This window comes from Anopheles coustani, chromosome 2, assembly GCF_943734705.1.
Source record: "Anopheles coustani chromosome 2, idAnoCousDA_361_x.2, whole genome shotgun sequence".
NCBI classification, from domain to species: domain Eukaryota; kingdom Metazoa; phylum Arthropoda; class Insecta; order Diptera; family Culicidae; genus Anopheles; species Anopheles coustani.
The window spans coordinates 94,357,400-94,381,032 of record NC_071289.1 but is presented as its reverse complement, the minus strand read 5'-3'; the positions used below and the strand labels follow the sequence as shown (position 1 = coordinate 94,381,032).

At 44.3% G+C, this 23,633-nt stretch overlaps 3 protein-coding genes across 4 annotated transcripts; all 3 read left to right on the top strand.

Annotated features, from left to right (window-relative positions):
- Positions 1-437: 437 nt before the first annotated feature.
- LOC131265618 (adenylyl cyclase X E) lies at positions 438-5,198 on the top strand. The gene is made up of 11 exons (XM_058267903.1): positions 438-584; positions 662-802; positions 1,326-1,850; positions 1,921-2,045; positions 2,110-2,145; positions 2,199-2,630; positions 2,688-2,841; positions 2,900-3,093; positions 3,162-3,840; positions 3,914-4,182; positions 4,244-5,198. Exons 1-11 carry the CDS (start codon positions 438-440, stop codon positions 5,196-5,198), a joined length of 3,657 nt encoding a protein of 1,218 aa, XP_058123886.1.
- Positions 5,199-5,384: 186 nt separating this feature from the next.
- Positions 5,385-6,517, top strand: LOC131263498 (leucine-rich repeat-containing protein 59). Its single transcript, XM_058265704.1, has 3 exons — positions 5,385-5,527; positions 5,616-5,675; positions 5,731-6,517. The coding sequence occupies exons 1-3, from the start codon at positions 5,414-5,416 to the stop codon at positions 6,409-6,411; spliced, it is 855 nt and encodes a 284-aa protein (XP_058121687.1). The 5' UTR covers positions 5,385-5,413; the 3' UTR covers positions 6,412-6,517.
- Positions 6,518-6,821: 304 nt separating this feature from the next.
- Positions 6,822-23,560, top strand: LOC131267484 (proton-coupled amino acid transporter-like protein pathetic). Of its 2 annotated transcripts, none has more exons than XM_058270372.1 (6): positions 6,822-7,002; positions 16,856-16,952; positions 17,029-17,099; positions 20,616-20,711; positions 20,789-21,601; positions 21,680-23,560. In XM_058270372.1, the coding sequence occupies exons 2-6, from the start codon at positions 16,944-16,946 to the stop codon at positions 22,086-22,088; spliced, it is 1,398 nt and encodes a 465-aa protein (XP_058126355.1). In that variant the 5' UTR covers positions 6,822-7,002; positions 16,856-16,943; the 3' UTR covers positions 22,089-23,560. The 2 variants fall into 2 exon arrangements, with proteins under 2 accessions (XP_058126355.1, XP_058126356.1); XM_058270373.1 differs by lacking the exon at positions 6,822-7,002 and adding an exon at positions 12,130-12,247.
- The last annotated feature ends 73 nt before the right edge of the window (positions 23,561-23,633 follow it).

Below are 23,633 nucleotides of genomic sequence, written 5' to 3'. Positions count from 1 at the left end.
AGGTGTACAATCGATCGAAGGCAATGTGTCCGCATACATGTAGCGCATGTAGCCGCCAAGGGAGCGCGTTATCTTCGCGCGTCGTCTTGTATGATACTTTTTAAGTGGCAATTTTCAGTCCCATTTCAACAGGCATCGTCGTACCGGTGGACCGCCTTATCGTTGTCCGGTTATTGATTAGTTTCCGATTGTCGCTCGTTAGCGCCGAACGTTCCTCGAATTCCGCTCTATATTAAACGTAGTTTTTCAAAAGGAATATCAAGTGGTAGGGACATCTGGAAATGAATCCGAAATGTGTGCAACCACGCCGTGAGTGGTAAAAAACAAAGAGATGTAATGAGTAAAATCAATAAACTTGGAGCTTAGCCGACAAACATACTCCAAACCCGTGTTTACCGTGACCGTGTGCAGGCGAAACACACAGAGCCAGCTAACAGATGGCGGGTGAGGCGGCATCCGAAGCGAACGTTTATCCGCCCGAAGAAAGTGATATCTGTAGGACCGATGGTAATGGGAACGATCAGTCGCATGAAAGTGAGGGGGATTATATAGCGCTCAAGAAATGGGAACTAGGATTTCTGAGGGTAAGAGTCCAACCCGATGGTGTCATGTCGGTCGCTTTAAACTATCCAATCCTTTGTGACTGGCCACACTTTTTCAGCGAGAATGTGTCAATCTTGGCCTGGAAACCTTCTATCTCAAGTATATGGAGCGGGTACAGCGAAGCTACCTGTCCATCTTTGTGGTGCTGCAAACGTTCGTCAGTATATCGCATGTGATCGTCATTGTCACTGGAAAGCAGGTGAGTCTGTCACAATTTTTACCAGTAATCCCCACGGTGGCGCCATCTCTGACCGAAATCATCCCAAGATTCAGTCCACCATCTTTGGCTCGAGGAGGATCTCGAGGAGGGGGGAGGTGCGCACTCATTTGAAATCGATTTATCTCCCGTCAATTATTCCGCGCGATGGGAACCAAAAACAAAAAATCTATGCTCCTGTGTGCCTCCCATTCTTCCCGAACATATCATCGTTCAGGGAGGATGACAATAATTTTAATTGATGGTGATAACGCTGACGCTGACACAACTACTGTGCTGAGCTAATGTGTTGCTCACTTCGGAAGCGGGCGATTGGGTGCTTCATACATCGTTTGATGTTGATGTGTACAATTTATCAGCGATAAAGAACGCCACGCTACCTGTGGGGATTCCTCTTGTTGTTTACTAACCTACTAGATGGAATCGCTTTCGTATTTTGAATATTTCACACCAGACAATACTGTTTATTAGTTTGCTTTCATGTGACGTTGTCGGTTCATTTCAGCATCCCACGGCCGCCATACACCCAGATCTTATCTGTTACACCTTCGGTATACTTATCGTCTGGATATCGTTGTTTGCCGCGTTCAAGGAAGGACTAGTGAAAGCTCGACCCTGGGTACCCTACGTTTCATCCAGCATTGCCGTTATTACGATGATCGTTACCGATCTAACGATCCCTCTGTACCATGCTGTGGTAACGTTTATAAATCCTCCATTGAGACCATCCTACGCAAGCCACACAATCCTGGCCATTTACATCTTCCTACCGCTTAGTGAGAATATCCATGGGATCATACTGGGTAGTACGACGTCCGTGTGCTACCTGATCGTGATGACGCTAATCACTTATCGGCTAGAGGAGAATACAGCGTTGAAGGTGATAACTGAGCTGATTTATTTCATCTGTCTAAACCTGTTCGGGCTCTACTTTCGGCTGATCAATGAGGTGGCCATAAGACGCACGTTTCTCGACAGACGGGAGCTGGTGGAGGGAAATCTTTTGCTTAAATTTGCTCGCAATCAAGAGGTAAATTAGGTGGTTCGTCATCCTTCGGAAAGGCAATACACTTGGCTTGTTCTTTTTGCATCAACTGTAGAAAGAGCTTCTACTGAGCATTTTGCCCGAACACACAGCTGAGCTGATGGAAAAAGATATTCGGGCGATGATAGAAAAGATACGCCACGATCAGCACAACGCTAACCAGACGATTAACGCACATAAGTATGGCAATATAGTAGCCTTCAGTTGCTATGATAGTACAAATTCATATCACTCTTTTTTGCAGCCTCTTCCGAACGGGGACGCAATGGCGATCGATCAAGTGAGTATTGATGATCAAATGTAAAATAAATAGCAAATAACCCCCTTCGACAGTAAACTATATGTTCAGAAATACACCAACGTAACGATCTTGTACGCCGACGTAGTCAACTATACGCACATGACGACACAGCTACCCGTACGAACATTGGTGGACGTTCTGCATGAGCTGTTCGTCAAGTTCGACGACGCGTCAAAGGAGTTCAACGTGCTTCGAATTAAGTTTCTGGGCGACTGTTACTACTGCGTGTCGGGAGTTCCCGTGCGGAACAAGTACCACGCAAAAAGCTGCGTTAATCTGGGCCTGCGTATGATCAAGGACATAAGAGATGTGCGAATGTCGCGCGATCTTAACATCGACATGCGTATTGGAATCCACAGTGGAAGCATCATCTCTGGAGTGATTGGAGCTTGCAAGTGGCAGTATGATATCTGGTCTAAGGACGTCATTATTGCCAACAAGATGGAATCTACCGGCGAGGCAGGGTAACTCTACTGTTTATCTGTTTATAACAATTTAATTTAAAATATTTTCTACCACAGGAAAGTTCACGTAACAATGCAAACACTGGAGCTGCTTGACGGAGAATACATTTTCGAAGAAGGAACACCGCAAGCCAAGGAAGATCCTGTGCTAGTGAAACATAACATTCAAACGTTCCTAATTGTACCACAACCTGGCTACGATGACGGTTCGGTAAGTTCACGAAGTGAAACAAGAAAAAAAAGTCCATAACTCTCAGTTTTTGGTGCAGTTTTTTACCGTTCAAGAACCGGGTCCAAGCAGTCGGATGTCCAGCGGTGTCAAGCGGAAAACCATCAAGAAAGAACGCAGCCTAGTCACGAGAAATTTTATGCAAAATTCAATGGAACAGTTTCGGGAGATCATGAAACTAACTAACGTTGAAATGGCCTACGAACTAGAGAGGATGCCTATCGGAAGGTTTCAGTATGTTTTGTGTCGAGCATAGCATCTCAACAGCATTTATACATGTCGACCATTTTTTGACTACACAGGTTCAACAAACTCTTCTCGTCCTACAAAAGTTACATTCAAGAACCGTCTCACGAACCTGCTAGAGCCCCGGAAGTATCTCGTAATGACAGCTCTGAACCACGAAACAATGAAGTGGATACAAATCGTCTGGATAATATGTCCCCATTTTTCATGTGCTTTGAAAACAAACGTTGGGAACTATCGTACTTACGGGAACCGGACCTGATGCTCAAGTACAGCGTGTTGATGAGCTTTATCGTGTTCGTTTGCATACTGTTGATACAAATACTGAACGATGCGTCTGGCGCTTACTTCTGGTTTCTGAATGGTTTCTCTGGAGCACTGCTGCTCGCCTTCATTCCCATTACCTGGTTCAAAAAGGTTTGGGATGTCTACACACCGTACTCGATCGACGATCTGCTGCGCGTGAGAAAACCCCAATCAAAAGTCATGCGGGTATTCTATGACTTTTCCAACGATATCATGAGCAACTTCATCATTCGCACTGTGATCTACCTTATCACGATCGCCCTGTTAGTCGTGTGTTCGCTGATGTATCTCATCGAGTGTAATTATGATCTTCTGGAGCAGATCGAGGCGGGTGAAATCCCTGCTTTCAGCGATAACACTACCAGTTTATTCCAGGCGGGAAGAGCGACACGTGAAGTGGTGGACAAGAGGTTCTGCACAAATCCTTGGGTAAGGAAAGGGATGTTAAGCTATTTAGGGGATGTTTCTTGGTATTTTACTCTCTTTTTGCAACCTTTTTCAGTCCGTTACACAATGCCTGACATTGGCAATCGGCATGGCGTTCCTGTTTCTTCGGATTCATTTTCTCCTGAAGGCTTGTGTTGGTTTGATGATTTTCTTGTTCTACTGCTGGGCCATTTTTGACGAGCTGTATTACTTTTTCGATAGCAGTGCTAGCATGAACCCAGGCCTAGATCCGAAGGCATCTCATTTGATGCTTATCCTGTTCATTGTGATAATATTTCATTGGATCGATCGACAATCAGAATACATCGCTCGGACAGATTACAAGTGAGTGATAAAAAAAAAATCTAACGCTTCAAGACAATGCACAGTTTGGTTTTACTTTCAGCTGGAAGCAGCAGCTATTAAAGCAGAAAGAGGAAGCCGAAGTAACGAAGCAGACGAACAAAATTCTGGTGGAAAACATTCTACCGACGCACGTGGCCGAGATATACATAAACCGCCAACTGAAAAATGAGTTCTACAACGAGGAATACGAGAACGTGGCGGTTATGTTCGCGACCATTACGAACATGGAAGTGAACACGGACATCTCGGTAGAGAATGAGAAGAGCGTGCTGAAGGTTTTGAACGAAATCATCTGCGATTTCGATGAGCGATTGCAGTACTTCGATGGGTACCTTAAGGTGGAGAAAATCAAGGTCGCCGGCTGGACGTACATGGCCGCATGTGGACTTGATCCGGGACGATGCGATTCATCCTCGTCGCTCAGCGGATATCGCTCGGTATCTGGCATGACGCGAACTTCTCTCATGACTAACGGCCGCCGAAGTCTTAATCCGCGAACTTCGCTGGAGGCAACCAACAAGGCGAGTACGAGTACCAGAAGCAATTCGAGCAGCTGTCGACAGAGCAACAATGTTACGATCGTAATGGCTGAGTTTGCGCTGGAACTGATGCGAGTGTTGCGTGATTTCAGTAACGAAAATTTTAAACAAACCAGCCCGGGTTTGCTGCGAGTCGGAATTTCCCACGGTAAAGTCATGGCTGGTGTTGTCGGCTCGAGCAAGCCGCTTTATGATATCTGGGGCAATGCGGTGAACATGGCGTCAAGGATGGACTCGACCGGGAAACCGGGCAGGATACAAGTCACGAAGGATAGTGCAGAAGTTTTGGAAAGCTACGGATACCAGTGTGATTACCGTGGACAAATTTTTGTGAAGGGACGCGGAAAAATACCGACTTATTTTCTAAAAATTAGCAAAGATATGAATTTCATCAAAAAATCATGTCCAGCTTCAAACGGCAATGCTCACGGTGAACAGATCACAACAAAACTGTAAATAACTAATGAGCTAATATTTTTTACAATAAACCGAAAAATTCTAAATTTAATTTTCTTTATTCTCTGCTACATATAAACCTTGACTTTGTGTTCCAGGAACGTCATATGAACCGGTTTAAACGGTTAGCATTGTGCAACGATGTGTCATTTAAAACTGTTTTTTTTCTCCAACACACAATTGTGAACCAGTGCTGCTGATAAAGAACATAAACAATGTCGCCGCACACCGTGGACAATAAAGAAAAGATTAACGTACGCGATCGTTTAACCGATAATGTTCTTGATCTCAGCTTGATGAATGTTTCCGACATTCCGGTCGATGAAATCGTAAGTAACAAACAACAACAGAAGAGGAAATCCTTCTTAGCTGTTGCATGAGCCCACCGGCACTGTACACCGTACACTTTTCTTTCAGAAAAATCTTCGACGTGCCACTGTGTTGGACTTGTCGAACAACCGAATTACAGAAATAAAAGTGAGTATGATTGTGTAAGGTACTTGTGGATGTATAATTTATCGTATCCTTCAAGAGTAACTTTGCAGATCTTATCCAGCTGACAGTGTTGGACCTATCGAAGAATCGAATAACTTCGATATGCGACGATTTTGGGCTTCTTACCAACCTACGTCGGTTGGATTTATACAGCAATCAAATCACAAGACTGCCCCTGACGTTCGGCCGATTGAAAAATCTCAAATATCTGGATTTGCAAAACAACCCACTGCATGTAGAGTTCAAGAATATGGTCGGATTATGCAGTGACAATAACGATTGTCTCAACGCGGCTAAGCGAGCGGTGCATTTTATGAAGCAAGTTGAAAAAAAAGTGGTGGAAGCCAGGATCAACCAGCGGCAGGAGCAACAAAAGGCGGCACAGTTGGCTATCGAGCAGGTAAAGGAGGAAAAAGCTTCGGCTGAGGGAAACTCCACCGACGATATAAAGTCGGATAAAGGGAAGCGCAAGCGAAAACAAGACAGCAGTGAAAATCCTTCAAACTCGGACCAGAAAGAGTCCGAAACGATTGAAGCTGGAGGAGAGAAGAAGAAATCTCGCACAGGTTTGCCATTTTCATCACTACTGTGGGTTCTGTTTATTCTAATGGCATTAGGAATTCTCTTATTTTCGAAACATTCTGATACTCTTGAAACCTTATGGACGGACATGGTTGGAGGGTCAGACGATATAGTCCTGGATGAATATATTAAGTAGAGAAATTACCCAACCGTGTTGAATCCATTCCATTCACATCTTACGTGCAATTCCCCGGACTGGTCTGTTATGGTTCTTTGCGTGTTGATGCAAATAAATACAATTAAAATACATAAATTGCAACATTTCATTGACAACATTTTGCAGTGAAAGAGAAAAAGAGTGTGACCGATAAAAAATTTGAAAAATTTCGAAAGATTCGCAACAATTTTGACAGGGTTTGTCATTTTCACTTTGACAGCGTTCAAATGTACATGGTACTTCATCGAGCTTACGCATACTAACATACTCAAATGTACGCGCGGAAATCTTCCATCTCGTTCGTGCGCCAACGCAAACGTTAGAAAGAGTAATTTTGAGAAATTCGTCTCCGAATCCGTGATCCACAGATCGAGTTCTATCGGCACCGCGGACGGGTTTGGTACACCGGACGGTGATTTCGACCGGTTCCTACAAGCGTAGAAAAGTGTAAAGTGCAGGCACAAGAAGCAGTGAAAATCGCCAGCGTGGAAGATCTACCGGACGCCGGGGTGTTGCCGAAACAACGAATTCAGCAAAAAAAAACGGGAAGAGAAATCTCGCCCAAGAAAGGTAAAGCAGACAGCAGCCGGAAAGAAGAGTTAATATCATGTTCCAGCCATATGTAAGGGACTGGACTAATACATACATTATTCAACAATAATCGATGCCTAATAACCGGTTACGTTACTCGTGTAGACCAAAAAAATACTTCGGGAGGAGGTTCTTACGTTTCGAGTACCGTACTTCTTGTCAATGAGAACGCCACGTGTTTTGTGAAGCCGGCGCCTGACAGTACCGGAGGTATATTCCGGAGTGAAATAAAAAGGACCGCAAAATCGGGAGAAAAGGGCGTGCAATGAACAGAGCAAGGAGAGCGAAACTCACGGTGGAAAGAGAAAGAAGTTCCGTTTTCCCAAGAGACAATCCACAGGATGACGTTAAAGAAACCGTCTCCTTTTCCTTCCCAGGTACACACGCCGTGTCTGTGTGTGTGTACTTCGGCGAAATCGTGTTTTTCCATTTTTTTAAGAAGTTCGTTAATTGAATGCAACTTGCGTACACATTTGAACTCGCTGGTTTCTTTCCCATCTGATATCGCTTATCTTACATTTTACTACCGATCCAATATTGTTTGCTTTATCATTCACATCCGGCATTTCCCAAGAATTGCGGTACACGTTTCCTTCCACTGTTTCATCAGCCAATTCTGAACATTCCCCGTTCGGTGCCGTTGCGGGAGGAAAACGCGTCGCTCACGCACGAACGACAAAAATAGTTTTTCCTCAGCTGGATTCGCTTTCTCGCTGTGGCATTTTGGTGTCTGGTAAAGCGCTAACGGAGCTCATGCGTGTCGGTAGATTACGGTACAACGTATTTAGGCATCGTTTGCCGCTTTGCCCCAAAAGTAAATCCTCTACCATTCCTGCCCAAGTCGGCCCCTCCATGTGTGCATTGTAAGGCTTCCACAAACCATAGCCATTTTGAGGCACGATCGGATGAAAATGGCACAATTTGGCTATGCATCGCAGCAGATAGGGAGTAAACGGGGAGCGGTCTCCTTCTTTGCCGGTGGAACACCGTCATCAACCAAGGAGGGAAATGTGAAAATAAATCGATCGATACGCAACTACGTAATCCCATCGGCGGACTGAACCATAAAAGCGGGAAAACTACTCAAATAGCCCGACGGACGCCAGTTCGTTTTTTTTTTCACTTTACTTTCGCGTTGGACGTGGCCTACGATTCGTCGTGGGTGGCAATAGGGAGGAGTATTATGACGCAATCGTGCGACAAAACACTCCAGCAAAACCGCCATCCACCGGAAGTGTGGTTGTGGATGCTTTAACCAAATCTATGGCGTTTCCAAAGCGATCGAATTTCAATCACAAACCTGCAAACGAGTCGTTCAAATCATTGGTTCAGCTCTAAGTTTGTATTTATTCAGCTGATATCTATTACCTCTGCGCAATGAAGATCGATGCCAAGTCTTCGAAAAAGCCTCGAGAAATGAGCAACGTAAGTCGTTTTGGTAACCGAAAAGCGGGTTTGCTATCAGATACAGACAGACGAGTACCTTGTGGTTGAAAGAAGTGTGTCTAATTGAAGATGTTTCTTTCCACAGGCGAACCTCTGAGCTCTAGAAATTGCACTGGTAAATTATAGTTCCTCTTCTTCGTTTTTACCACTTTTGGATAATCGAGCTCGGAACCCGCTATTCGACATCTGCGAAGCATCCATTTTATACTACGGATGATGGATTTCTTTTGATTGTGGATACCGATTTTTCTATCGCTCATTTGCTATGCCTTCCTTCTATCCATGCTGATCTGCCATGCTTATGTACACTGGAGGAGGGGATTTGAAGTGGAAATTCCAATTATCTCCGTTCCCCAAAATCCAATATTCGTAGCATTTGCGAGTTCCGCCACGCGAATGGGTCTGTCTGAATGTGAAATGTACTTGGATGTGGAAATCCCGATTGACATTTGTATACATTATCTCCGATTTACATAAACATAAGAGCAGTGATTTCGGTGATCGACAATCCACCATAGGTGATCTAGGTGATTCAGTAACTAACGTTTTGTTTTCTTCTTAGATTAGATACGGGGACCATGATTAGCATTCGTAACTCACGTGCCTGCGAGGATCTTACACATCCCCAGTTCTTTTGCTTTGCATTTCCCAACAATCATTTCCCTTTCGCATGGTTTGAGAAAAACTATGCGGCAGCTCACACACTTTCGCATCCCGTTGCGCGTGCCGGTTACTCTTCTCGTCCGTTTTGTGACCGAGATTAGATTTATTTTTGTTTATTTTAAGCTGCGAATGATTTATTTTTGGCTTGTCTGCAGAACATTTCGCTGTTCGAGCGCACCATAAACTGTGTGTGATAAAAATGTGCATCAACATTGAAACCGTTGTGTAAAACATGATTAACATCACGAAAGAGAATGGCATAAAACACACACTCAAACGAAACAAAAACGTGATTAGGATTCAATCCTTCAAACCAAGGTGTTGGTTTTGCTGAAGGGAGCGGCTCCATTTACACTTTGACAGCAAAAGATTTTCCCCGAGGGCCACATTGGTGGAAGACCGGGTGGAGTGGATAAAAAAGGGGTCGTTGCCGGCAGAAAATTAGCCTGATGCAATGGTGATTCAGAGTTGCCGAAGAAAAGAAGCATGTTTCAAACATGGGCCAGAGCATGTTGCGCGAGACAGAGAACGAAGAACAAATAGAAGAGCGACCTCACATTGTGAGAGCAAATGGAAAACCGCGAGTTTCACTGCTTCGAGCGAGCAAATTAGCGGGTTTTTCTAACATAAAGAGTCAAAGCAAGAGAAACAGAGAGACAGAGGTTATGATAGAGAGCGGAAAAATATTGGCACATGGTTGAGGCAAAAGAAAGCATGCAACTCGGTTCTAAAAAGTGCCGGTCGTGAATTGCAGCAATTGTTTCGCGTGGAAGCGAAAGAAATTTCAAACGGTTTCGAACACACGGCCTGCTTGGTGCCACTGATCACAGATCAACTTAGTTCGCCGAAGATCTCGCAATAGCTCGGCTCAAAGTGAAAGGAATCGCGAAACGTTGGCCCGAGGGTACTTTTCTTTCGAACAAGTGATTGTGTGGCAGTTTCGGGATTCGGTTTTCGTCTCGGAAGTTCAAGGTTTCTGCAACCTGCGCAACCTGAATTGAATTGGTCGGTTACCGAAATCGACACTCCTCAGCTCCCAATGTAAGTACATTGACGTCAACGAACAAACTCCCTCGCGCACAAGGCGTAGCAGCAATCCGACCGCGGCGTAGGCTTGTCCCTGGTAGCAGTTTAAAAGTGGTCCATATTCGTGCCTCGCAATAGAACGACAAATTGACAACTCTATCACACGAGACGGTCACATTTGTAGAACCAATTATCGGATATCGGTGAACATGGTATCGTAGTGCGGTGCGATCATGAGATCGACGGACGCATTGTTTCGTTGCCGTGGTCGGGATTATGTTTACTCACAGAATTTTCCTATCTCGTGACAATCGAGGGCAAACAGCAGCGTTTACCCCCTACGTACCACTTTCACTACACACTGTTTCTAGTTCCCGCCAACAGCGACAGCATCTTTGATGCAATTCCTTTTCCAAACAAGAAACAAAGATTATTACCATGAGATTCAGTAGGCGCAGATTTGTGTTGCATTTATATTCGCGACCTACTTTCTAGCGGTCTTTCTTTATTATTTCAGTGGGGCTGTTTTTCCTGGTCAAGTTCAAGTTCAAATCGTTTGCGATTTTCTTCTTAGAATAAGTCACTTGATGTGCTGTGTTCCCTTTGCCGAACACGACGCTCCCTTGGCGCTACCCAAAGGGAGGACACAACGATTTCGTGCCAGATTGGCGATCGTGCCCAGCATCGACTAGAGTGTAGACACTGTCCTGTTACCATGGCAACTTTATTTTACGCTTACACAAATGCACCCGATGGAAGATCAATACATTCGAGCGTGCGAAGAGTGCAGCAGTTGCACATCTCTTGTTAAATTGCACTTTATTGTGCTCACAAACGTGTTCGTGCAACATTCGGTCGCAAGCAGGATCCGTCGATTTGTTGTTTGTGGCACCGGTTTACTTTGTTTGATTGCCTCTTCCCCATGTTTCCTTCGACCGTCCTCTCGTCATTAGCTTTGCTTAGATAAACACTCCACGACTCCATATTCAAATATAAGCACGGCTACCCGACTCACACCAATTCGACTACTTAGCAATGCAAAGAAGAGAGCTATTGGCTCGTTTGTTCGACAATCCTACACGTGGCCGGCGTTAGATGAGAGTTGACGAACGTGGCGAACTCGTTGCCATGCTCGGATAGAACGTTTGCAGATCATCCTCGTTTTTCAGGTAACGATAGATCACATCATTTTGGGTTCATTTCTGGAACGATGACGTCAAGTAATGCTAGCTGGCGTACGTAATTCCAATGACGTTGCACAAGCAGCGACCGCGTTGGGTAAAACTACATGATTACTTTTCATTTACGTTACTCAGCTGCTGATAAGCATCGGTAAAGATAACGATATGGCACCAGTAGGCGCCTGCATTGCGAGGCAATATCTCAGCATGTATTTGTACCGGCAAGATAAGGAAAAAAATAAAAATATACTACAAGCAGGCAGGTTCTACGACGTATCCCATATATATATATATCACCCAACGTCGCGTGTTGCAGTTACACAGTATTACAAAATATACCGTCCGTTGTGTCTGGTACACTTTGTGAAATTTAGTACAAAATTAGCCCTTTCGCTGGCTGTATTGCATCATCCTGCCAACGAGGACAACGTACCCAAAAATTCTAACACCACCACGTGGAAAGGACCGTTAGATCTATAGATCCAAAAAAAAGCGCGACTGTAAGTGCGAAAAGAAGCCAAACCTTTCCAAAAACATTTTTGAAACCGCGAGAGAAACGCTTGCCAGTGCGAGTGAGAGTGAGATGCGATCGAGTTCGTCCTCCAAAAAGGTAGTAGAGCACTGAAAAGCTTTTAGTGCGTACCGGGGGTGGGCTACGGTAGTAGCACTGGGACGGTGGTGGTGGTGGTGGTGGTGATAGTACACCCTTCACCCTGACTGTGAGAGAGGGAACCATGCGGTAGATTTCCAAACCCGGGTAGACCATCGCCTACTTCAGTCTTCGTTTGACAGTTGACGTACACGGTCGTTAGAAGCAGGTCAGCCGCCAGCCAGCCATCGATCCGGCCGTTTTGCATTCCTAGGCACTAGGTTGTAGGAAAACACCTACAGTGCCTCAACCCAGTCCGGTAGGTTGAATAGAGGGATTGATACAGCTGTCCTTTGTGTGCTTGATTTGGGAGCAAGGTTGTTGTGAACTTGGCCGATCAACGGTATTAGAAAGTGCTGGTTCCCGGTTGTATCTTGAAGTGATGGTTTTTAATCCTCCTGTTTCGCGGTTCCTGTGCGGAAGAAAGCATTTTAGTTTTCCATTCCATTCTTAACAACACCAGCCGCCGTCGTGTCACGTTTGTAGCTCAGGGTCATGTGTATTTTTTTTCGTGCACAACGTGTATTAAATCCACAGACAGCTTTGCTCGGTGTGTTACGTGTCGCCGCCACGCGGCAGTGAAATACAATATCCTTTCCCCTGCATTACTCTTATCGTTACACGTTTCCGCCGTCATTATTACCGCATTGTTCAGTGCGCTTATAGCAAGCACCCACTCAATTATTCCAATGCATCAGGTTACGTCCTACGTTACATTTTCTAATGGTTCGACTAAACGGAGTAGAACCTCAGCACGCGCGCAAAGTGCTCCCTCCTTTCCCATTAGTCAAAAACTCGTGAATCAGGGACAACGGGTGGTAAGTCACCTGGATGCTAAAAGCCATCACCATCGGTATCGCTTAGAATCAGCCCATTTGGTAATTTTTTCGTCACTCAGTCATCCATCACTGGTTTTTGTCATATGATGTTGTTGTCTGTTAAACCGTGTCTTTATCGAAGCCATAGTAGTAAAGACGGCTAGCCAAAAAACAAAAATCACACTTAGAACGTCTACGAAAGTCTTAATGGGTCCGTTATCGCTTCGTCGGCCACAAAACATACCGCCGCAAGACCGTTGACCGCTGCGATTGTGCTTTTGGTGTGATAAGAGAGGTTTTTTACCGAAGTAACTAGTGACCGTGAAATAAAAATCACCTCATAGCAAGATCACGTAGAGCAAACTCACGGCAGAATTCGATGCCAAGTTTGTGGAAATATGCTATATGAGCCACGTGGTAAGTGAGATGTGAGCACAAGTTGGCAACAGAACTGGAAATAGTTGGGAGTCGCTAGCCGGCCGGTTTTTTTTATTGGGTTTGTATTTTTTCGAAGAAAATGCTGTTTTCCTCTCTGCCCCTCGACGTAATGGTCCGGGGCAGCTGACCTTGGCACAGTAACCATCAGCACCGATGGACTATGGAGGCTCGTACACCGGTTTATCTGCCTCAGCCAACCAGCATCTTTGTTTATTCAAGAAAGGAATGGCACGATGGAAAGAAGAAAAATGGAAAGGTTTCCAACCAGTTTCTCCGAACCAAGCGGTCCTAGAAGCATTCTTCCCTTATCCGTCCTCTGCTCCTAAAACGTTCGCACATGTTTTCTGGCGGGAATGCGGGTTCCTTCCCGTCAGCAAAAAACCCTGACAGTGCACGCTGAGTTTCAGGTTTCCCAGCTGCGGCAATTTTTCGTAAGTCTTACTGGCGTCCTGTTCAAATGTTGCCACGCTGGACACAAAAGTTACAGTTCCGCTTGCATTAAACATTATTTCACAATCGGTCGTTCCCAAACCAATACTAGCACGTTGAAAATGGAATGCTGAATTTGCGTTATTAGCAATTAAAAATTTGAATTTGAAACCCCTCGTGGGACGTCCACCGCACGGGGAGGTCAGTCCTTTTTCAGCGTCACAGTGGGTCATATTTTCGCGCATAAGGTTTTCCATAAAACATTACACCATCGGTATGTGCTTATGTGCATGTGGTACTAGTTCCACAGAAACCACGTGTGGTTGTGCTGATTGCATCAGCAAAATTGTCTCTCGACAGCCCTTCTATTAGACACGCATCGAATGGGAAAATAATAGCCCACATTCAATCAAAGTAATCCTGTCACCGTACGACGAAGAGTTTGATTGAATTTTAAACGTTTACTTAGTTCCATCAACAAACTAGGGAGATATTTTTTTATTGTTGGATCGTCAACAGCAAATCGCCATTAAAATCACTAAAAAATAGCGAACTCCTACAAAACCGACATGAAATCGGTGTTAAAACCGGCCACGAATAAGTGTGGTTGAACTAGTAACAAACAACAATTTGCCGAAAGCAATAACAATCGCACGGCGGTTCCAAACATATGGAACACAAATAATCACAACCAGACGACGTTAATCTTTTACTCACTCCGTGTGTCCGGTTGGCCATCAAGAAAACATCATTTCATAACAAACAAACGAACACGGTTTGGTTCCTGTCGCGTACTATGACCCGGAAATCGCCAAGTTTCGTATGGACAGCGTTCAGTTTCTGAAGTTAAATATACTACTACATTTAGCCCAAATCAGCTATATGAACATAAGTTAATCACGAGGGAGGAATCTTTCGTAAACACTATGACTACTTCCACGTGCAGTTATGGTTTAGATTTTGTGTTCAACACCAAATCAACTATATTTTACAACAGGCGATTAGTACAGACAAGCTTTAATCGCTAGATTCATTATCGATCACTCAAGTTATGTGGAATTCTTTTTTTCTTGAAGGACAAGTTTTACCTCAGTCTCTTTTTTTTCAAGTGACCTTTTCGAGTCTCGCAAAATCTGTACGTTGTTTGTGTCCGATAATAAAAAGAAGGTGGCAACAATACGTGCACTGATCGAAGTCGATGTTTCGCAAAAGAAAAAAAGAAAGAGAAATATTGAATTTTCTATCAGTTTGTAGATAAGATTTCATCAACCATAAACCCAATATGTGTGCTGATTGACAACGCTGCAATCGGTGTCGCTCAAATGGCACGATATGATTTGAAGCGAGTAATTGAAATGCAACAGATACAAGGCGCCAGCAGGGAAGCATCCGTTCGAGCTGACCGCTGGTTCGTTCCATTTCTTCACAGTAGTATTACTTATTCCCCACCCCTGTGCCCTTTCGAAGCGATAAGCAGCATCCTGATCAGGCAAAAGTCCAACATATTTTCTTTAAAGCCCATTTAAATTTGACGGCATTTCACACATGTTGTCTGTTTGCTGCTTTGGTATAAGCTTGAAGTATAGATAATCCATTGGCACATGATTGCGACCGAGATTTTGTTAGTAAACAGGTTTATGCGAACTGTATACACCAGCGAGCAGTAAGTCCTTATCAGTATGACAGGGATTTTCTTGCAAACAACTTAGAATGTTAAGACAGAATTTTTACTATAATTTTCCTCAAAATTTGATCACGCTTTTCTTTGAAAATATTACCATCTCTAGCTGAGTTCACACAGGAGGTTAGTAAAAATAGCGCCAAGCATATCCTTCGCCAAGCATAACCTCTTCAAGGTCTCTACAGGAAAATACAAAAAAAAAATCTATACTGATTGACAACCGTTTTCATTTTTCGAGCGTTGACTTATCCGAGCGTTATTCTCGTCAACAAGGTTGAACTCGTCAGTAATGTTAAAAATACAAAAGTTATACAATAGATGTCCAACAAGTTCAACGAAACAACACATTGAATGGGGTTCAGTAAAAAATAAGTAGGTGTGTCTCCAACATTTTCAACATTTTGCGCAAACCAACTGTCGAGGAATGTTTCAAAATTCCTAACAACCGTCAACCGTTAAAAGACCCTACTTCTTCTTCTTCTTCTTCTTTTATGCGAGTCGGGGTATATCCTCCTACGTTAAGTCGAACGTTAGTTCCCTTACTCGTACTCAGAGGCATACCGACTCTGACACGAGCTCCTATGCAGGGGCTCGTGCTGTAGGACCGACTGTGACAGCCATATGTCCAAAACCCTACTTCAATCATTAAAAACTGGGTAAGCAAATCGATACATGGTCGTGATTGTTTCGACTCCGATCGGTTTGGGGTATAAATATTCATCACGCTATCAGCCGCTGGAAATCAAATCCGTGCTGGAGGGGACCACAAATTGTGCACGGGTCAGGCAAGGGGGCAAGGCCATACGACGATCCCTAACTGCGGCAACCCGTTCTAGAGATAACGGGGGGCTGGGCCGAGCCTCCGGCGGAAACAGTTGTATTGCATGCGCAGCACGAATTAGAGGAACTTTAACGTTTTTCCTTGCGTTATTCTTCTTACGTTCATCGTTAGTGGCAAGACCTTGCTGCCTAAATTGATCACTAATCAGTCCCAGACGGCACCGACGGATAGCGTAATTTTTTTCAATTGATCTCATTCGACGCATCAAGCGCGACACTACAACTATCCGGGCGCAGTTTGGCCAATTATTACTCTACGGTTCCCCGCAATCGAACGAAACCGAAACGTGAAAGTAAATTTGTTATCCAATCCCTCTCATGTCTAACTTGGGCAAAGGGTTAAGATGTATCCTTCATCTATCTTCTTTTCCGATAACCCAACGTGGGCTAAGTAATACCAATAGACCAGAACTTTGGCTTAACACAACTGAGCGGAGAGCATCTACTGGCGAAAGGAAAGCTCTTGTTAATACCGACATACTTCAATTAAGTATCGATTGATAGAGAGCCCCCTAATCGAACGAAATGAAACCAATAGACGGGTTGTGGGGCTAGGCTGGGATAAAGATACGAGTTCCTTCAATTGACAACTATTGCCGATGGCAATGCCCCTACATAGTAGCAGTCGTTAATGTTTTCCTTTCCTTTGGACCGCTTACAGATAATCGGGTACTTCAGAAAAGAGGCTAAAGTACGTTGCCAGTCTGAGATTCTCTTCAAACAGTAGAAACAACAGCAACGACAGGAAAATGGTTAATGTAAGTATCCTTCAATAGAACACCCAACGAATCCCATCGACAATTGCTTTAATCCGTTCCAATCATTCCCGCCTAGGAATACACGGGTCCACCCCCACAGGAGATGGAAACCTTTCTCCCTCAGGACGGCAAAAATGGAGCCACTGTGTAAGTGTTTAGTTGTGTAAGATTGTCATCATGAACACGCGGTTTTCTCCTATCCTCATGCTTCAAGTGTTTAGTGAGGGGCATTATTTACAAGTACCCCAAGCCTTTTACTCAATGCCGCTTTGAAAGAGTATTTCCAAAACAAAAATAAGCAATGACAGGAAAAATATTACAAAAACGTGTAAATAAAAACCCAGTAAAGCAGGTGTCCAGGTGTTTTGGCGGTTCACTCCTTGGAAGATGCTATCCATTTAAGAACTGATAAGCCTCAAGCCATACATTGTACTAGTACATATATATAATCATGTAATTTACGGATACTTATTGATCCTCGACACGCCTTAAATACTTTCACTCGTACCACGGCATACATATTGCGTATAAATCATTGAAATTTATGTCGGATTGCTGTTTATTGTTTGGGTGTGGGAGAGAACGGGGTACGTTTTGAAATATGTACCCTTTGCAGAAACAAAGTTGTCGGAATGTGAGCAACAAGGGAAAAAGGTGACATCACACGAATACCTAAAACGCACTAATGATAATTAATCGCCTCAGTTCATCGTGCAGCAGAGCGGATTTTATCCTTGAATCCTTCGGGATGCTCTCCTCTCGGTGGCACACAAAAGTGCATAATGTAAAATGATCAAATTCCTCGAACCCCCCTCGGGGGCCGAATGCCGAATCCGTGGGCGAAACGAATCTTGGCTACTGACAGATCGTGTATTTCATTTCTCTGCATGATACCGCGAGATTCCTCATAATCCTCGTTGCGGGTCTTTTTTCTTTTATCGATGCTCTTCATACACGAATCGTCTTGTCCAAACTAGTTGGTACAACCGTATACAGGTTTACACAACCTTTACGTGTTTTTTTACAATTCTGTATGAAATTTCACTGTTTTCCCTGCTACCCAAACGCTTTGTATCGCAGTCCAAGGTAAACCCTACCCGATCGGACGCTGGTGTACAGCCAGAAAAGTGTTGGTGATTAAACCCAAGAAAAGCAATCTTCCGAAAAATATCATACCAACGCGTAAGATGCTTTGCGGTCTTACACTTTCCTACCAGAGGTCAACCGATTCGAACAAGGAATGGCGCAAAATTTCGTTCGATTCGTTCGTCCCTCTTCGGTGGCAAATTGGCAATCATCCATCCCGTAAGGCCCGGGAGAAAACTCGACACGCAACAAACGACTTCTTCTCGCGCGATCATCGCTCTTCTTTTCTTGTGGATCGCATCCTCGGTGCATCGGACTTTTTTTTTATCTGAACCTGCGTAAAAAGGGCAAGGGAAGACAAAGTTTGATAACGAACCGAATCGATATTTTCAACCGGACATCGGATGGAGAAGTAGGGAGTATGGGAAGGATATACGAAAGCCTACCATTTTCGGCAACAAAAGCAAAGAGGAGGAAGAGCCCGATGCAGCAAGCTTTGTGGAATAAATTAAACTCAGGTTGGAATGAGCGCAAAATAGGAAGGAAAGGTATTTAAAAAAACATGCAAAAGGAATTTTTATAGCAACACTACACAAACTACACATATTCTAAAGCAAACAAAATGCTACAACATCAAAAAAACTCACCTAATTACGATCTTATAATTCATCAATTTAAAGTAAAAAAATCTTTCTCAATATTCTCAATTTTTATGTCATACTTCTTTTTTGTATATTCTTTAAAATAAACGCAAAATCACTTAAGGTCGATTTGTCGCTGCATCTAGCATAATGCATTTTTTACGAGTGAATGAATGTACCTTTAAATTATCGCCACCGCCGACGATGCATTGGTAGACGTTGCGAAATGTATACCCATCATAAACATGTATGCAATACGTGCCACGATCCCCCAACCCGATTTTCGACTAATTTGCATGCGTTTAAACCCCGTCCCTCTATACGCAGTTTGAATCGCATGATTTTTCGGTGCATACGATTTTCTTTAGTACGCGATGAAAGTGAAGCGAAGGAAAACATTGGCCACCATCTCAGGCATAAGAGTGCCGTTATGAAAAGTCAGCCCAACTTGCTCGACGCGATGCAGTTGTACACTTCATTTGAGTGGCAAAAGTTGGATGTCTCTCTGTACTAATGTGACTCGCTCATGTGGCCGAAGTCTATCACATATCAGAAGCCCTGGTTTTTTTTTTTTGTTTCAATCGATGGCCGCAGGTTGCACCGATTACGAAAAGCCGGTGGAAGGGATAACAATTTTCAACCGTTGCAGCGCGGAAAATGCACACAGAAAAGGGGATGGAGAATGCATCGCATTCAGGTGAAGAGTGATGTGCATGTGCGGACAGAGAAGTTAATAACAGTTGCAAAGAGGTGAACCCCAGTGCGCTGTTCAGGACGACGTTGCATTCCTCCCTTCCTCACACGCGTGCCAAAGGGAACAAGTGGGACCAGCGCAGGAGGCATGGATGTGGAGAATGGCCGACCCGAAACATAACTTGAGCATGTCGGACGCCAAGTTACCCCACTTCGCCGCATGCTGCTTGTTGTGGAACCAAAAATTAGCCTCCAACTTGACCAATCGTGGTACTTTTGTTTGTCTTCTTCTGTGCCGTGGAAAACCGCAGCGACGTTTCTCCACGGGAGGGAGGACACGATACTGGACTGGGCAGGAACACGTTAAAAAAAAGAGCTATCTTCCAATTTTCGCTTGAAGCCAAAAGGTATATACGAGACTCATGTCTGTCTTGGTCGGCCGACGCTTCAGGACCCGGATGACCAACGGTCCAAGCGGATCCCGCGACGTCGTCAGTTTGGTAGCAGTAGTCCACCGAGAAGGTCGGGTTTTCGGGACCTTAAATCAGTACTGTGTTATATTGTGGAAAGTGTGTACTGTAAAGACTTCCCACACGTTGTAAACCTCAACTTTTGAACTCTTCCCCCATGTGTATTGTGGTGTATATCTAAAAGTGAAAATAGCTCATTTCGGCACGAATCTGAAACGTGTCCACAAGCGGCAAACATTTAAACGCACATACCGAATGTGCGTAGTTAGTTGTGCCAAAGGAAGCAACAAGCCACATCTCAGCAAAGCATCATAATATCCCCTCGACATGGCGTCCGCAAACAGCATTAACAATAACAACGAGGAGAAAATGGACATGGATATAAGGTGAAGTTGTAACAAACAAACAAAAATCAAGAAACCAGCAAAGTTCTTTTCGCTTTGGTTTGCAGAACTTTAAACCTGGGTGATGCAATCTACTGGTTGGGGTTCGTCATATCCATTGCTTTTGGGGTGTGCCATTTTGAGGCTTCTTTTTCCACATGAACTCAAGAGTTTACAGTATGCCATTTAGAAAGCTACATAGAATAGTTTTTGGAAACATTTTTTTTTTAAATACGTATTTTTAAATTCAAAATGGCAGTTATTTGCCACGTGGCAGCTGATATCTGGTTGTAGGAAGTGTCTTACAAAAAGCCTCATCAGATAGCAATAGGAAGAGAGGAATAACATCATAACTGTTATTAATCTCTTCAAATCGGTTCTCGTTAACAGGTACAAATTCACAACGGTAAAAACAGATGTTGAAGCCAATGGCACTGCACCGTACGATCCGTTTAAGGAACGGCTAAAACTGGAACATCCCACAACGTAAGTATCCAGTTCCAAAGCCAGAATCGATGACTACTCACAAGTTTGACGTTAATGCTCTTCTCTCTGATCTGCAGTGATGGCGAAACGCTAACCCATCTGCTGAAAGCTTCTCTGGGAACCGGCATCCTGGCGATGCCGGTGGCTTTCAGCTACGCGGGTCTGGCTGGCGGTATCTTCGCCACCGTCCTGACCGCCTTCATCTGTACGCACTGCGCGTACGTGCTGGTCAAGTGCGGCCACACGCTGTACCGTCGCACGCATCGGTCTGCGATGAGTTTCTCTGAGATCGCGGAGGTGGCCTTCGAGAATGGACCAGCCTGGGGCCGCTCGCTCGGCATGCCGACATCGTACTGCATCCGCTTTGGTCTGTTCGTGACGTACTTCGGCACGTGCGCCGTGTACACCGTCATCATCGCGACCAACTTCAAGCAAGTGATCGAGTACTACTATGGCGAAGAGCTGAACCTTCGTTTCATGATCGCTTTGCTGCTCGTGCCACTGATTCTGCTCTCCTGGGTGCCCAACCTGAAGTACCTCGCACCGGTCTCGATGGTGGCTAACGTGTTCATGGGCGTTGGGCTCGGTATCACCTTCTACTACCTCGTCACTGACATGCCGCCGGTTACCGAGCGTCCACTGTTCCAGCCGATAATGCAGTGGCCGGCGTTCTTCGCCATCGTCATCTTCGCAATGGAAGCCATCGGTGTGGTGATGCCGCTCGAGAACCAGATGAAGACGCCACAAAACTTTATCGGCCTGTGTGGAGTGCTGAACCAGGGCATGGCGGGTGTTACACTGATCTACATTCTGCTCGGTTTCCTCGGCTACGTCAAGTACGGCAGTTTAGCCGAAGGCAGCATCACGCTCAATCTGCCCGTCCATGAGATGTGAGTTCCGTCGTCGTTGAGTCCATGGAAGTCCCTTTGTCTGACCATAACCGATTTTTTTTCCTTCCTTTTCGGTAGCCCTGCCCAAGCGGTGAAAATTCTCATTGCGCTCGCCGTGTATTGCACCTTTGGACTTCAGTTTTACGTTTGCCTCGACATCGGTTGGGTTGCCATCAAGGACAAATTCACCAAGCGTCCCCGGTTGGTGGAGTACGTCATGCGTACCATTCTTGTCGCTGCCGCTGTACTGCTGGCTGTTGCCGTCCCCACTATCGGCCCATTCATCGGGCTCATCGGTGCCTTCTGTTTCTCTATCCTCGGGCTACTCATCCCGATCGTCATCGAAATGGTCACCTACTGGGATGAAGGCTTCGGACCGGGCAATTGGATCGTGTGGAAGAACGTCATCGTAGCCATCTTTGGCACCATTGCGCTTGTGTTTGGCTCCAAGAACGCCATCGAGGAAATTCTTACCCTGTACGCCTAAGCAACGACCCTCTGGAATACTGGGTATAGCCGCGAAAAGTCCTTCCGTATCAACAACATACCTGATAGACGGAGATATTTTTTTTTTTTTGCTTTTTGTAGCTACCAAAATATTGCCATTCTACAACAAATATTTCCTTGCATCGGGCACCATTTGTATGCCACTTTTGAAACATATTACTGTAGGGTCCCCATAGTTTCCTAGCGTGGCATTGCTACTCGTTACATGCGAATGTAACACTTGTTTTTTTCTTTATCTGTGGGCTCTGAGCTCAGGAAAAACGACGATCAGTTCGTCGTTCCGATAAAGGCTGTGGTCCATTTGTTGACCGGTAGAGAGAAAGAGTGTGTATGTGTGTGTCTGTGCGTGTAAAACATAGAGTCAGGGGAGGGAGCCTGAGCTAATCTTACCCGGAAGTAACACTCACAAAGTGCCTCAAAAAAGCTAAGCATGGAATTGGATAGACGAAAACAAAAACAAAAACCTACCTTAACATCAACAAGGGACTGTTTTATCCAGCGCTATTTGCACGTAGAGTTTCGACGTTGTTGAAACGGTGTGAACGTGTTTGCTACACCTTGTTGGACACAAGCAACATTTGGGAGAAACTGACTATTACCCTCAAAAGCACCAGTTCTCAGGGATGCAAAGGTAACAGCATTTCAAACATTTAACCACACAACATACAACATTAAAGCAAGTGTCGTGGCTGTTTGTGTACCTCTGCCCAACGGTTTTTTTTGGTATAATTTGGCTGCCGTTATTTGAACACACAAAGTGTTTCGTGGACGGAAATGGACCAGCTTTTTTACAGCGATAGTCAATTTGTAGCCATTTTACAAGGCATCTTTACAGTATGGGTTGCCCATCATCGTCGAAGCAAAAAGTTGGTCTGATAGGCCTTATCAATATTTGACCTCAAACACCCAAACGAGAACGCAAGTCCCGTAGCCAACAGTTCTTTTTATAAAAGAATTGCTTGTTCCCTTGGTTGTTTCTTCAAAATCAATTGATCGTTTCTATGTCATACGAAGTCTACTACAAAGCTCTATATAGCTACGCAATATAAGAGAGGTGACAAAATGAAACATTAACAATCCGATTATTCCTGAAGCAGCATGCATCTTTACTTAAATCTGACACAAGCAGTTGTATGAAATGTTCCTGAGCGCCTGTGCACGTGCATTAAGATCCCACTTACAAGAGACGCTCAAATTGTAATCTTTCAGTAATTTGTTTGTAGGGTCTTAATGATTGTATTCATCATCATTATATCACCATTCTCTATTAATTAATTCGTCATCATCCACGCATTGGCCCCCACTTAGGTTAAGTAAATTGGAAAAAGAATCGCAAGATTTCAGCAGCGCGATAGGAACGAAAGCACTTAGGATTTACAACGATTGTAATATTATATAAGCAAAAAAATTACTGAAAAAGTAAAAAAATAAAAATTACTTTACATACCTGGATTTGTTTAGACTTACGTCTACTTTATATAACACCAAAGCAGAATCACACAGCACAGAAAGTAACTTTTACGAA

What these genes read in the sequence shown, in the direction of transcription:
- LOC131267484 (XM_058270372.1), top strand. An exon ending in GGCAAAAATGGAGCCACTGT is followed by an intron (nt 17,100 to 20,615) that starts GTAAGTGTTTAG and finishes TCTCGTTAACAG; the next exon opens with GTACAAATTCACAACGGTAA. An exon ending in AATCTGCCCGTCCATGAGAT is followed by an intron (nt 21,602 to 21,679) that starts GTGAGTTCCGTC and finishes CCTTTTCGGTAG; the next exon opens with CCCTGCCCAAGCGGTGAAAA.
- LOC131263498 (XM_058265704.1), top strand. Translation starts at nt 5,414, where the DNA reads ATGTCGCCGCACACCGTGGACAATAAAGAAAAGATTAACGTACGCGAT. An exon ending in ACATTCCGGTCGATGAAATC is followed by an intron (nt 5,528 to 5,615) that starts GTAAGTAACAAA and finishes CTTTTCTTTCAG; the next exon opens with AAAAATCTTCGACGTGCCAC. An exon ending in ACCGAATTACAGAAATAAAA is followed by an intron (nt 5,676 to 5,730) that starts GTGAGTATGATT and finishes GTATCCTTCAAG; the next exon opens with AGTAACTTTGCAGATCTTAT.
- LOC131265618 (XM_058267903.1), top strand. Translation starts at nt 438, where the DNA reads ATGGCGGGTGAGGCGGCATCCGAAGCGAACGTTTATCCGCCCGAAGAA. An exon ending in GAATCTACCGGCGAGGCAGG is followed by an intron (nt 2,631 to 2,687) that starts GTAACTCTACTG and finishes TTTCTACCACAG; the next exon opens with GAAAGTTCACGTAACAATGC. An exon ending in CTGGCTACGATGACGGTTCG is followed by an intron (nt 2,842 to 2,899) that starts GTAAGTTCACGA and finishes TTTTTGGTGCAG; the next exon opens with TTTTTTACCGTTCAAGAACC.